Here is a 15,696-nt window from a genome sequence, read left to right as displayed (position 1 = left end):
AAGTTCAAAATTACTAATTTGCTGAAAACTTTTACAGACCCCTATCATATGTGGAAATTAGATTGAGGTCATGGATGGGGAAGAGTAGGTAATATGTGTAACTATGGTGTGTGAATTACTAAAGCATATTTATGTTAAACTTAGTTATATCTTAAATAACAGGTGGATCTTTGTTGAAATCAGAGAATACCATAAACTTGTTTCCTGTGTTTTATTGACTCTGTACAAGTACTTGACGTGTAGAATATAACAAACTATGTATAACATTGTGAAGAATGGAAATTCCAGAATGCTTAATTGAGTTCATACTGAACCTGTACATAGAGTAAGAGGCAACATTGAATAGAATTAGGGGGTACTGCCTGGTTTACTGTTAGAAAAAGTGCGTGTCAGGGTTGTATCCTTTTACCATACTTATTCAATCTGTATGCTGAGCAAATAACCTGAAAAGCTGAACTAAATGAAGAATGTGTCATCAGGATTAAAGGAAGGCTCATTAACAGCCTGCAATATGCAGATGATACATTCTTGCTTGCTGAACACAAAGACTTGAAGCATTTACTTGAGAAGATCAAAGACAGTAGGCTTTATTGTAATTAAAAGTAAAGGAAACACAAATCTTCATAACCAGACGAATAAGCAACATCATGATAAAAAGAGAAAAGATTGACGTTATCTAGGATTTAATTTTATTTGGATCTATTATCAGTGCCCATAGAAGCAGCAGTCACGAAGTTGAACATCTTGCATTGGGCAGATTCTCTGCACAAGTCATCTTTAAAGTATTAAAAAGCAAGGGTGTCAGTGTGAGCACTAAGGTATGCCTGAATGAAGTCATGGAGTTTTCAGTTGCTTCACATGCATCCTAATGCTGACGAGTAAGGAAAACTGAAGAAAAATGGATGCCTTTGAGTTATGGTTTTGGCTAAGAAGATTAAACATACTGCCAGAAGACTGAATCATCTACTTTGTCAGGATGCTCCTAAGAAAGGAGAATTGTGAGACTTTGTCTCATGTATTTTAGAAAAGATAGCATGCTTGGTGAAGTAAAAGCTCCACAAAATAGGGGAATTGCCCCTAAGGAGATTGGCTGACATAGTGTCTGTAGCAGTGGGCTCAACCACATCAAAGATTTTGAGGGTGGCTTAGGACTGGGCAGCGTTTCATTCTTAACGTCACTGTGACTCCAACCGGACTCAAGGGCACCCAACAGCAGCCACAACAATGAGCTTACCTCTTACATGTGAATTTTAATATCTTATTAAACTATTAAATGGAGTCTTAATCATTTGTGAAGGTGTAATAAAAGGTTGGGAATTTGCTGCTACTAAATTGTAGTTCATGTTAACCAACCTATTTTGCTTAGAAACATTTGAAAGTTTTAAGTGCTGACTAGGAAATTTTAAAATGTTATATTATCTTGAAAAGATTTTCTGACAGACAAATCAGTACCTCTGCCAGTTTTTGTATAATTATTTTTGGCAGGATATTTATAAGTAAAGTAGTGCCAGAATTCAGATATATGGTTGTTGGAATTATAGGAGATCCAAAATCTCAGTCTTAAACTGTGATTTATCTCACACCCATAGAAACTAGGGTGTGGATTACAAAAACTAGTTGCATCCATGTTTTAAAGCTGCCCTAATAAAGGTAAATGCTTTTTAATAAGAGGGTGACAACACTTGAGCTATTATAACTTTTGATAATTTTATCTATTTCAAGTTAACATTCAAACATTCCAAGTCTTAATACTGTCAGATTTTATTATCACATAATGACATCTGTACACTAATGTTCAGCATTTCCTGAGAGGAAGGGCATAATTTTAGACAATTCTGAAATACATAAGGATAAATAAAACACTATTGCTACTAGGGTTTCGGCTCATACATGCATGGGTTTATTCCAAACAAAATGTGTTTAAACATGCCTCTGATCAGTGGATGGCTATAGACAAATTCTCTCAACATGCTTGTCTTAGTCTCACTATGGGTCCTTTAAAAATAAGATTCGTGAGGTGATCCGTATAGTCAGTTAAATTCAAGGCAGAGAGAGTAGGTCATAAGGTTATGGCAACTCTTTTCGGGATGATCATGGAGACTTAGGAAGTTTTAAGAAAGTTGAATGATGTATTGATGAGGAAAAGGTCAGCAAAGTTGTGCCAAGGGTTTTTGTTTACTATTATGACAATGCACTGGCTCATCCTTCAGGGGTGGCAAGGGCTGTCCTATAATTTTGTTGGGAAACCTAACCCCATCTACCCTATAGCCCTAAGCTTGTCCCTCAGACTTATTCACATTCTCAAAATTCGAAGGATATCTCAAAGGACCATGATTTGAGGCCCTTGAGGATACCAAAGTTGCCATTTTGATGTAGTGTCAATCAAAGAATGCATAATTCTTTCAGGGAAGGGCTAGATGGAAACCTTGCTTTCAGAAGTGTACAGACCTAGGTGGAGGATAGGTCAGAAACAACAGCTTCACATTTTGAAACTTTAGTAAAGATACCTATAATTTTTCCACAAAACCACTTTACTAGGAAGTAATCCAGACATTATACTATCCCATAGTTCAGTCATATCAAGCAGTGTTGTACAATTGCTCCAAAACCAGTTTGAAAACATTTCCTTTCTTCTTGATTTCCTTGACATCGGTCCCTAAAGATTGCTATGATTTTATAGCAATACTGTTTGACTTGTGCTTTACCAGTGAAGGAGTAGTTAGAGGAGAGATGAACTTATATTCTTGGGCAGGGACATTGACATAAAATTTCTGAGGACATGGAAGGTAAGGCCAGCTGAAATGGTTGTGCATCAACATGCGGGGCTACCAGGAGGAGTCAGTGATGAAATCTTGTGCTTTGCTTCCTAAGCTCGACCCTGGTGCAAGGCTTGTATACTTCAAAGAGCCTCATTTCTTTTACCACCTGAAACCACAGAAGCTGTTGGGGTCTCTGGTAGGCAGAAATGAACTCCAGAGTCCATAAGCGGTGCCTGTTCCATAATGACAATGGGGAAGTGGAAAGAGAATACCTGGGTATATATTCAAATTTTAATATTTTATTGAGGTTAGGAAGATAATGATACTCTAATAAACACAACAAAATACTTACTAGATGCATGGAACATGTTGTTACTGTTAGGTGCCATCGGTCTGCTCCGACCCACAGAAACAAATGAAGTACTGCATAGTACCATCCTCACAATTGTTTCTGATGCAGCTACTGTGCCAGTCATCTCATGGAGGGCCTTCCTCTTTTTCACCTTCCCTCCACTTTACCAAACATGATGACCTTCTCCAGGGCTGGTCTCTCCTGACGACATGTCCAAAGTCTGTAAGATGAAGTCTCACCATCCTTGGCCTCCTAAGGAGAACTCTTCCTGTGTTTCTTCCACAACAGATCAGTTTGCCCTTTTAGCCGTCTATGTGTGATAGTTCCATAATTTCTTGTCAACTTGATAAGTATAGGGTGGAGTCTAACCTGTCAATCAGGTCACAGCCTGATGATGCTTCCTCACTCGGAGAACTGGAGCAGCCACATGGAGACCTGTGCCAGCACTGAGATGCTTCCACAGCCACTGGATCCACAAGACTTTTCACCCACTGGCCCGTGATCTTCCTGTATTTGGCATCATTGCAAGTGGCTACGTGAGTCTGAAGAGGAAGTTATGGACTAGTATTTGACTTTATGGGCTAACATTGGACTTGTGGACTTGATCAGGACTGGGTTGGGTTGTTTTCTTAATGTATAATTACTCTTTGGCATAAAGCTCTTTTATTTATTTAATAATTTTATTGGGAGTTCTTACAGGTATTGTAACAATCCATAATTCAGTTATATCAAGCATAATTGTACAGTTGCTGTCACCATCAATTTCTTTTTTTCCCCTCAATTTCAAACATTTTCTTTCTTCTTGAACTCTTTGATGTAAGTTCCCCTTTGTCGCCTCCCTTCCCCACCCTGACCCCCGGGGATACTTATATTATCATTATTGCTGTATCTTACACCATCCAATGTATCTGTTCATTGTAATTCTGTTATTCTATATCTTTTAATAGCCATGCACCATAAGTAAAGCTCTTTCTTATACATACATGAGTGTCCCTGGATTTGTTTCTCTAGTCAATCTGGTCTCACACACCATGGTACTTTGAGTATTCTTCTCCAGCACCACAATTTAATCCATGGATTCTTCTTTGGTCTTCCTTCTTCAATGTCCAACTTTCACATGCATTTGATGTGACAGAAAACAACCATATCTTAGATTAAGTGCACCTTAGTCCTCAAAGTAACCTCCCTGCTTTTCAACCCTCTGAAGCAGCTGTTCTCAACCTGTGGGTTGCGACTCCTTTGGGGGTCAAACGACCCTTACACAGGGGTCGCCTGATTCATAACAGTAGCAAAATTGCAGTTATGAAGTAGCAACGAAAATAATTTTATGGTTGGGGGGGTCACCACCACATGAGGAACTGTATTAAAGGGTCGAGGCATTAGGAAGGTTGAGAACCACTTCTCTAAAGAGATCATCTGCTGCAGATTTGCCCAAGGCATATGTTACTTGATCTCTTGGCTGCTGCTTCAATGAGCATTGATTGTGAATCTAAGCAAGACAAAATCCTTGACAAATTTGTCTTTTCTCTGTTTATATTACTTGTTGGTACAGTTGTGAAGATTTTGGTCTTCATTACATTGAGCTGTAATCCATACCAAAGGCTGTAATTCTTAATCTTCATCAGCAAGTGCTTCAAGTTCTCCTCACTTTCCAGCAAGCCAGGTTATAGCATCTGCATATTGCTGGTTAATAAATCGTCTTTCAATCCTGATACTTCATTCCTTTTCATATAATCCAGTTTCTCTCTGATTATTTTCTCAGCATTCAGATTGAATAAGTATGCTGAGAAGATGCAACCCTGGCACACACCTTTCCTGATTTTGATCATGCAGTGCCTCTTGTTCTGTTCACAAAACTGCTTCTTAACCAATGCACAAGTTCCACATGAGTCCAATGAAGTGTTCTGGAATTCCCTTTGTTCTCAAGACTAGCCATAGTTTTTATAATTCACACAGTTGAGTGCCTTGGCATAGTCAATAAAACACAAGTAAACATTTTTTGTTTGTATTTATATATATATATGTTCTTTGTTTAGAGAGGTTTTTGGCATGAGAAAAATGGCATCACAAACTACGTGCTGCAACATTGTATATAGTATTGATAATAAGAGTAACATCTTTCTGGTATTCTCTTCTTGCAGCTAAGATCCATCTGATATCAACAATGATATCGTTCATGTTTTCTTTTGAATTCAGTTTGGACCCCTGGCAGCTCCCTGTCACATGTTCTGCTGCAACTGTTGTTGGATGATCGTCAGCAAAATATTACGTGCATGTGATATTAATGATGGCCTAGAGGCACAAAAACTACCTGTAGCCATTGAGAAACTGGGCTGTCATATTACAGGAGACCATAAGGAGCATGCCTTGGAGGGCACTTAGAGACCACGGCTATCTGAGTAGCTGTGTGACAAAATAGGAAAAGCAATGTTAGAAGTTGGGTGAAAAGGCAGCTTAGAGAACATAAACCTGCCACTGAGTTGATTCCAACTCAGCGTGACCTTATATAGGGTTTCTGAGGCTATAGATCTTTACATCTTTCTACCTTGGGATGGCTAGTGGATTAGAACTGACAACTTGTGGTAGCAATCCAATACTTGCTTCCCTACAGTGCCAACCAGGGCTCCTTGAAAGAGCAGCTAGCGCTGTTTCTTTATTCTGTCGTCTTTTTCAAAGTCTTTATTTTGCAAAACTTTGTATGAAATAATTTTGTGACTCATTGTCATATTAAGGCACATCTGGTTGTAAAAGTGAAAATGTGTTCAAAAGGCTCAAAGAAAGGGTGAGGAAGTTGTTATCTTCAAAGCAATTTCATTCAATTGCTGCAGCCTCATGGAAACATCTCTCTGGGATCAGCTGGTTTGTTACAGTTCTTTGCATGTTGTTTCTCTCTTGTTCATTATCTAAGTCTCCTGCTTACACCTTTACTTGTATATTGTCTCTCATGACCTCAAAATTTAATAGCGTCAGACCCAGAGACCACGACTTCTGGCCCACCTTGACAAAATTCTGTGTCCATATTCTAATTCCAAGTCCCCAAGAAAGAGAGAATTGGATTTCTTCTGTCATCTGTGGTTTGAAAATATGGTTGGAAGTAAAGGAGTAGGGTAAAATGGCATAAGGGATTCAACACCTTCAAGATTGTTCAAGCAGGGCAGGACATTTTTTTTTTTCAGGGCAGGAAATTATTGCACATCCGGTACCTCTCATGCATACTTTCATTTCTGTATGTATTGTGAATAATTGCAAAGTAAAAGGGTAAAGCAAGGGGATCTTGCTTTAGTCTTGCTTTTTAGTCTGATGTATCTTCTATTCCACTTGTAAGTTATGCAACTTGTCTTTTCTCTTTGTAGTGGTAACTTCATAAAGTGATATGACCTCAACATAGCACTTCCATAATGAATCTCAATATTAAAGATTTTATTTATTTTATACATTTTGCCAAATGAGTGTCATTTCACCCCTTTAAAGTTAATTATGTATGTGACATTTTAAAATAAAGTCAGTTTATGAGACATAGTTATAAAATCTAAGATTTTAGGAAAATCACTCTTGTTCTATGTACGTTCATCACTTCCTGTATAATTTTAAAATCTGAAATCCTCTTAGCATGCAGAGTAAATAGATTATGATATACTAAGGATTAAGCTTCACTGTCTTGTGTCAGATTAATCCCTCATCTATAGATCATCACTTGAACTGACAGAAATCTGGCTGCAATTCAGCAAAAAAGCTTAATGGTTAAGTAACACATTTCATTATTTTATGTAGGATAAATACTATTCTTTTTGACAGGTTATTGTATAATTCTCCAAATTAAATTTAAGTATACCTAATAACACCCCCCCCCTAGAGTTTCACAGAGATTCATGGGGTAAAAGTTTTGGTAGTAAAAGAGTGCCATTAAATACTATCTGGATTATTCCTACTTTATTGGTGTGACTCACTGGGTAAGGATTTTCAATATAAAAAGTCTTCATATTGTTTCCAACATTAAGTGCAAATCAAATTTTTGTTTAAAATAGTTGATTTAAAAAAAAACCTTTTGTGAATTAAGTGGGAGGTTACATATCAGATCATTTATGTTTCAACAAATTAACCAATTTAACAAGCCTCTCAATATCTTGCCATATTCCCCGTGCCTCTTTTTCCCTTCTCCTCTTTCTTGTTGATGTAACCATGGAGGGTGCTCTAAGATAGATGTGTTGCTGATTGTACAACTCCTCTTGATATGACTGAACAACAGCACTATGCAATTGTATGATATAAAAATTATGTGCCAATAAAACTGTTGGAAAAAAAAGGAGGTAAAAGCCATAAAAAGAACAGATATCAGCACACCCATGTCCATCACAGCATTATGCCTAAAAGCAGGAAGTTGGAAGTAAATGGGTAAACATTGTATAAGGCCACTGTTATAAAAATAAAATCAAGATAAAGGTTTTCAAATTAAAAAAAACAGACTTTGATGGTTACCGGGGATTAGAGGGAAAGGGAGAGAAGGGGACGCAATAGGCTCGGGAGGGTAGACTGGTGTTAACTTGGGTGAAAGGGAAGATAATATTCAACAAGAAAGAGGAGAAGGGGAACCAGTTCTAGTGCTCCCTCGCGAGCCTATTGCGTCCCCTTCTGAAACTATTAGTCTTTATGGGATCAGCCAACCTTCTCTCTCCCATAGAGAGGCTGGTGGATTTGAAGAACTACTGCCCTTGTGGTTAATAGCTAAATGCCTAACCCATAGCTCTGCCAGAACTTATTAAACTTTTATATAGCACATGAAGAATACTTACATCTAGTTCATACTAGAGTAATTGTGAGGTTATAAAAGGAAATGATTTTCTTTGAAAAGTTTAGGATAGGTTATTAAATAGCAGAACAAAATTTAAATCTGAATTAAAAATTTGTGTTTTAAACTGATTTAAAAAATTGGTGACTATTCAACTAGGATTATATTTCTGGATTATGGAAAAACAGGGATATTCTTAGCAAAATCTAGCTACTGCTAAAAGTCAGTTCTTTTTTGGAATTATTTTAAGGAGAGAGCTAATCTGTGCTGTTTTCAGTGGAATTCTTTTCACAGTTGTTACAGTCATATAATAAGGTAAAGTTACCTATTACATTTCCTTGAAGACTTTTTTTTTTTTTTTTGCTGCCCCTCCATTTTACCAAGCATGATCTTTTCCAGAGACTGGTCTCTCCCGACATGCCCGAAGTATGTAAGAAGAAGTCCTGCCTTCCTTACAAAAAGAGGAAGGCTTCCAAGCGGGTGGATTGATACCGTGTCTGCAACAGTGGCCTCAAGCATGGGAACAACTGTGAGGATGGTATAGGACCGGCCAGGCAGTGTTTCCTTCTGTTGTGCATAGGGACTCTATGGGTCAGAGCCTGCTCTATGGGACCTAACAACAACAACAAAAATATTACATATATCTTATCAAACAATATAATGTGTGTAGTTTTAAAATAAAATAATAGTTATAAATGTGATAGTATTAATCTTGATTGAGAGAGCTGTAGTGGCACTGCAGTCAGTTGTTAGAATCCACCAGCATTCCCCAGGAAAAGATGTGGCCATCTGCTGCCATAGGAATCTGCAGCTTTGGACACTATTACGGGGAAGTGTTCTACTCTGTTCTGTAGGGTCTCTATCAGTTGGAATGGAACAGTAGCATTGGGTTTAATCTTTAGTAAATTCTGGTGACAATGATAAAGTGTTCAGTGGCCAATTGAAAGGTTGACAACTTGAAACTCACAGCTCTATAGGACAAATGGTAATCTGCTTCCGTAAAGAATTGCTAAAAAATCAAATTCAATCCACTTTGAGTGGATTGTGACTCATAACGACAGGGAAAAACTCAATAGGGTTGCCAAGACTAAATCTTTATGGAAGCAGATTGCTACATCTTTCTTTTAGAGAGCAATTGGTGGGTTCAAAACAGTGTACCTTGTAATTAGCATCAGAGTACTTTAACTACTGTGTTACCAGGACTTCTTTTTTTTTTAATCGTTTTATTAGGGGCTCATACAACTCTATCACAATCCATACATACATCAATTGTGTAAAGCACATTTGTACATTCATTGCCCTCATCGTTCTCAAAACATTTCCTCGCCACTTAAGCCCCCGGCATTAGATCATCATTTTTCCCCTCCATTCCCACTCCCTCCGCCCTCACGAGCCCTTGATAATTTATAAATTATTATTTTGTCATATCTTGCCCTGTCTGACGTCTCCCTTCACCCACTTTTCTGTTGTCCGTCCCCCAGGGAGGAGGTCACATGTAGATCCTTGTAATCGGTTCCCTCTTGCTACCCACTCTCCCTCTACCCTCCCTGTTTCGCCACTCACACCACTGGTCCTGAAGGGATCATCCGCCCTGGATTCCCTGTGTTTCCAGTTCCTATCTGTACCAGTGTACATCCTCTGATCTAGCCAGACTTGCAAGGTAGAATTCAGATCATGATAGTAGGGGGTGGGGAGGAAGCATTTAGGAACCAGAGGAAAGTTGTATTTTCATCATTGCTCATCTCCTCCCAGAGGCCCCTCTGCAAGGGGATCTCCAGTGGCCTACAAATGAGCTTTGGGTCTCCACTCCGCACTCCTCCCATCATTCACTACGGTGAGATTTTTTTGTTCTGATAATGCCTATACCTGATCCCATCAACACCTCGTGATCGCATAGGCTGGTGTGCTTCTTCCATGTGGGCTTTGTTGCTTCTGAGCTTGATGGCCGCTTGTTTACCTCCAAGCCTTTAAGACCCCAGACACTATACTTTTTGATAGCCGGGCACCATCAACTTTCTTCGCCACATTTGCTTATGCACCCATTTGTCTTCAGTGATCCCTTCGACACCTCGTGATCACACAGGCTGATAAGTTCTTCCATGTGGGCTTTGTTTCTTCTGAGCTATTCACCCGCTTTGTCTTCAGCGGTTGTGACAGGAAGGTGAGCATCATAGAATGCTAATTTAATAGAAGAAAGTATTCTTGCACTGAGGGAGTACTTGAGTGGAGGCCCAATGTCCTTCTGCTACCTTAATACTGACCCTATAAGTATAAGCACATAGATCTATTTCCCCATCCTCATTTATAAATATATTTGCATATGTACCTGTCTTTATCTGGACCTCTATAAATGCCCTTTTCCTCCCAGCTCTTTCCTCTATTTCCCTTGACTTTCCTACCAGGACTTCTTCCATAAAGGTTACAGCCCAGGAAACAATGTGGGGCAATTCTAATTTGTCCTGTTGGTTCAATGTAAGTTGAAATTGACTCATTGGCATCCAAGAACTCAACAATCTTTACTAATATGTAGATGCTCTGTGAGAACAATGTATGATATCATAGTTTTGACTGTTGAGTAAACCAGAATATTTAGATACTCATACATATTGTTTTAGTAATAAAGGTATATGTCAAGTAATTTTATAGTTCCATAAACAATACGAATTATTATGGAAACTATTTGACACCTGAGAATTTAAGAAAATAGTGAAAGGAATTCATGGGCCAATTCCTGAAGGAGAAGATGTGTACCTGTCAGTACGAAGGTACTACTCTTTATCTTAGTGCTGTGGTAGTGGTGGTGGGGATTTCCTGTTGAGCTGATTCTGACTCCTGTCTTTGTGTGCGCAGAGTAGAACTGTTCCATTGGGCTTCCAAGGTTGTAACTTTTTGGAAGCAGATCAACAAGCCATACTTCAAAAGCAAAGCACTTCTTGCACCAACAAAACATCCAACTTTCCTCTAGTTCTTTAATGCTTCCTCCTTCCAATATCATGACCCCAATTCTACCTGATAAATCCAGCTAGACCAGAGCTCTAATCTGGGGACAGATTAGAGCTCGAAACCCAGGGAATCCAGGACAGATAAACCCTTCAGGACCAATAATGAGAGTAGTGATACCAGGATGGGAGGGAGAAGGTGGGGGGAATAAGGGGGCGAACCAATTACAATTATCTACATAGAAACCCCTCACAGGGATGAAGGGAGACCAGCGGTCTGTGCAAGACATGAAAGAAAATAATAATTTGTAAATTATCAAGGGAGGGTGGAGGAGGGGGCGGGGAGCTGATACCAAGGGCTCAAGTAGAAAGAAAATGTTTCGAAAATGTTGGTGGGAACAATTGTGCTTGACACAATGGATGTATGTATAGATTGTGATAAGAACTGTAAGAACCCCCAATAAAATGATTAAAAACAAACAAACACTTCTGGGTGGGTTTGAACCACACCACACAGTCCTTTGGTTAGTAGTCTAGGACGTAATCATTTGTGCTAACTAGGGAATCTGTAGAGTTATGGTAGCCTGTTTATAATCCTCTGGGTTCTAGAACATCAGGAACAAAAGCCTTTATAAGTTATGATACTCTCAAGATCTCAAGCATAATATATACTTATAGTAGATAAACTTTACTGTACCTTTAACTTTTCTAGAGACATGTGAAATAAGGAAATGGGGAAATTTAACAACTAGGTTTTGTGAAATTTTAATCTAGGTAACTGGCAAATATCTTACAGAACAGTATAGTTTATTCATATCCATATTTTTATGTCTAATCTCTCAACATCTTCACGTTTTAGCATAGACTATGCTCTTACTGAAGAACGTTGGTGGCAGAGTGGTTTAGTGCTCAGTTACCAGTGGTTCACTGTACCTGACAGGTCAGCAGTTTGAACTCAACAGCCATTCCACATGTGGCAGTCTGCTTCTGTAAAGGGTAAGCCCAAACCCCATTGTCCATAGAGCTGATTCGGAATCAGCAACCACAGAGGACAGAGTCGAACTGCCCCATGGGTTTCCAAGGCTGTAAATCCTTATGGAATGCAACTGCTACATCTTCCTCCTTGGGAGCAGCTAGTGGGTTCAAACTGCTGACTCTTCAGTTAGCAGCTGAGTGCTTAACCACTGTCACCAGGGCTCTTCTATAAAAATTATAGTTCTACTCTGACCTATAGGGTATCCATGAATTGGAATTGACTCAGTGGTAACACATTTGTTTGTTCTTTTTATAGTCTACTGACATAGAAATGGTATTGTACTTTTCTACCAGCCTCTCACCTACTTGCAGCAGGATATGGTAGATTAGAAAATGCAGCCTGTACTATGGGTTAATGACTATATAGTAGAAAATCTAGACAGAATATCACCATATTGACAACACATGATAAAACTTAGTTAACTAGATTTATCTGTTTGGATTAATCTTTGTGATAAAGGATGGGAATAGAAAAATAAAAATTTGCTGGAAAGTGTGCATCTCTTTTTAGTGTGGCTTACATGCCCTGTTTCCCTGAAAATAAGACAGTGTCTTATATTAATTTTTGCTCCCAAAGATGCGCTAGGTCTTATTTTCAGAGGATATCTTATTTTTCCATGAAGAAGAATACGGTACACATTTATTGTTTATTGTTTTATTAAAAGAGACCTTGCACTTCCTGTCTGCTCTGCGGCCAACAGTGAGCTGTGCGGCAGCGCCCACTGCTACGGTCCAGAATCCAGAGTTACAGTAGCTTAGGGGTACCATATTTTCGGGGGGATGCCTTATATTTCAGTGAAAGGCAAAACTAAGTAGGTCTTATTTTCGGGGTATGTCTTACTTTTGGGGAAACATGGTACTATGCATTACTAAAACTGTCTTCAGAGTGGTATCAATTTGAAAAAAATTCTAAATTGAGTTTCATCTCCACTTTAAAAAATCATATCCTCTGGTAGAGGCTCAGGAAGAATCTAAAAGCCTCCAATTTAATTAACTGCAAAATTTAACTAATTTAACTTGTACACAGTATTTGAAAAGTCTATTATTGTAAATGTCTACTAATTATAAAATACTCTCAACCTCCTCGTGAATAGATGTTAAAAAACCGTGAACATGAGATTTTAGCCTACTTCTCAGTTAACACATTACTGTGCTCTGTTTTCATGGATGTTGACGGAAGGAGACATGACTTCTGGGTCTGAGACAAAAGACAAAGGACAGTTTGTTAATCAGAGCAGTAACAGCAGTCAGACTCGTAGCATTTTTCTTGGGTTAATCACCTAAGTCTCATCCCAACAGGGAGATGCAAAGAGGGCCAGCTAATGTCTCACACTATATGGCTGTGCAGGAGAGGAACTTTGAACTTAACTCTTTTATAATGGGCAAAAGCATGTCTGAACTTTGCTCAGATGGGCTGTGTTCCAAGGGGCGGTTTGTGTCTCATAGTAAAATGTGCAAAAATTCAAGAATTGATGCCCAACAATATGTGTGGGCTGAGAATTTTGCTTAATAAATACTTTATTCGTAGTGAAAATTAGTAATGTAAACAAGACTCTAAGAGGAAATGTTTAGAAGAGTTGTACGATGAGCCCCCAATAAAATGATTGAAAAAAATATATTGGAAAAGAGGGCTCAAGTAGAAAGAAAATGTTTTGAGAATGATGATGGCAACAAATGTACAAATGTGCTTGACACAATGGATGGATGTATGTATTGTGAGTATGGATTGTGATAAGAGTTGTATGAGCCCTAGTAAAATGATTAAAAAAATCTTTTAAAAGGAAATATTTAGAATTCATGGGAGAACCATGTTTAAATATACTAATATTGAAGCAGCTAGTAATGCACGGGGAGTTCTAGTAGCATAGTGTTTATTCATTGGGCTGCTCTCCCCGGGAGAAAAGGCGGCTTTCTACTCCTGTAAAGAATTAGCATCTTGGAAAACACACGGGAAATTCTACATTGTTCTGTAGGGCTGCTATTGGCTTGATGGCAGTCAGTTTATGTATTTTTTAATACACAGTTTGAGAAAGAAGATGAAAGCCTTATTTAATGTCACTTTGCCATTGTGCATCATAGTTTTGAAAGTAATAAAACTTTGTTTTTAAGACTGAATTTTAAAATCTTAGCTATTTCATACTGTCTTTCTTCTTTTTCATCCATGCATGGAGATTGTTTTATCAGTATCAGGCCAGGAAAAACTTTAGATATGAAAAGACATGTTTCTTTTTCTTTAATATGTATAAGAAAGAACTTTATATTAACAAGTAGTTTTATATCAAGAAGGCATCCCAGACCAGTCCAACACAAGTCAGAGCCAGAGTCCTCTTCAGACGCATGCAGCTACAGGCTGCTGATGAAGAAACATGAAGTAGAAGAGCACAGGATGGTGAGTGCAGCTTTGCTTGGATCCAAGGTCAGTGGTAACGTGGTAGGGCTTCCACAGCTCCCAGGTTGGTTCCGCGAGTCAGTGGCCCACATAGGGCTACCCCTGGAGGCAGACAGAGTCCCAGCAAGGAGGGGGAGGGTGAAGGAGCAGAGAGAGAAAGAGAATTTCCCATTGTCTCTCTTATAAAAAGGCTATACTTCAAAGAGGTATCATCAGGCCACTGCCTGAGTGACAGGTTGGACTCAACTCTTAAACCCTAACTGCCACAATTAGTATGGTGAAGATATGTTTTTTTGAAGTAAAGAAACAAGGCAGCTTATTCACACCAGACCAAAGTGCACCACTTTGAGAGATCCACTATCTCCGATTTCCTGCCAAAAAAAAAAAAATCAATTTTATTTTATTAAAGTATTCATTTTTATTTTAATAAAAATAATCAAATTAGAATCACATCCAAGCAGAGAAAAAGTTAATTGACCTCAAGCATATTTTTAAGGTTTTATTGATATATAATTCACATATTGTACATTTCAATCACATTTTTAAAACTGTGTAATTATGGCCAACCAATTTTAGGACATTTCTTCTTCCTTGTATTTGTTGTCAGCTTCTCATTTCTTCACGCTAAACTTCCTTGTCATACCCCAAGGAAACTATTAATCCAGTTAATGTCTCTCTAGATTTTCCTATTCTGGATTTCATATACAGAAAAAGATACTAAATCAAAACAAAACAATAAAACAACAGTCCAACCACAATGACAGAATGAAACAGAGGAAAAACCTCAATTGTAAAGAAAACAAAATATTAAAAACTGGAGTACACATTAGATCAAAAGGGAGATCAAATAACAAGGTGTCACATTTTAACCTAACTTCATTTGCATTAATCTACCTTACAATGGACTCAATCTGACAAGGCCATTCCCATCCCTGGTACATGGTCTCAGGGGATTAACTGGAGTCTTAATTAATGTGGGCTCCTACAAGTGGATTCACTGTTGTCTGTAGCCTTTGCAAAACCAGGTATTCACAATTTAAGCTCTTAAGACTGCTCCCTCCTTCAAATTTGGAATTACTTACTTACAATCTTTGAATCACACGGCTGATGTGCTGCTTCTGTGTGATGCCTCACTTAGGTGGCTGCTTATTTTAGGACAAGCCTTTATTTAAGACCCCAGCCGCTATTGTTTCTGATCATCAGGCACCATTTGTGTTTTTCTTTCACCACACTTTGCTGTATAGACTCATCTTCAAGTGATCTGTTTATTTATGTATTAAGAATTTGTTTGAACCTTTTGTTCATGTATTGATGGCCATTTTTATATATAATTATCATTTTATTATGGGCTCATACAACTCATCACAATCCATACATCAATTGTGTAAAGCACATTTGTACATTCATTGCCCTCATCATTCTCAAAACATTTGCTC

At 38.3% G+C, this 15,696-nt stretch overlaps 1 protein-coding gene across 3 annotated transcripts in view; it reads right to left on the bottom strand.

Moving 5' to 3' along the window:
• Positions 1–14,149: 14,149 nt before the first annotated feature.
• Positions 14,150–15,696, bottom strand: part of LOC101642381 (WD repeat containing planar cell polarity effector) — a 340,297-nt gene continuing 338,750 nt past the window's right edge. For all 3 annotated transcript variants that reach the window (XM_045294106.1, XM_045294101.1, XM_045294104.1), the window contains one exon: positions 14,150–14,631. In XM_045294106.1, coding sequence (XP_045150041.1) covers positions 14,618–14,631 — 14 coding nt within the window. In that variant the 3' untranslated portion in view covers positions 14,150–14,617. The remainder of the gene's footprint in view (positions 14,632–15,696) is intronic.

Source organism: Echinops telfairi, unplaced genomic scaffold, assembly GCF_000313985.2.
Source record: "Echinops telfairi isolate 266 unplaced genomic scaffold, ASM31398v2 ScPeMD7_2573;HRSCAF=3158, whole genome shotgun sequence".
NCBI classification, from domain to species: Eukaryota; Metazoa; Chordata; class Mammalia; order Afrosoricida; family Tenrecidae; genus Echinops; species Echinops telfairi.
Note: the sequence above shows the minus strand (reverse complement) of the source record. Positions and strands in the feature narration are given on the sequence as shown.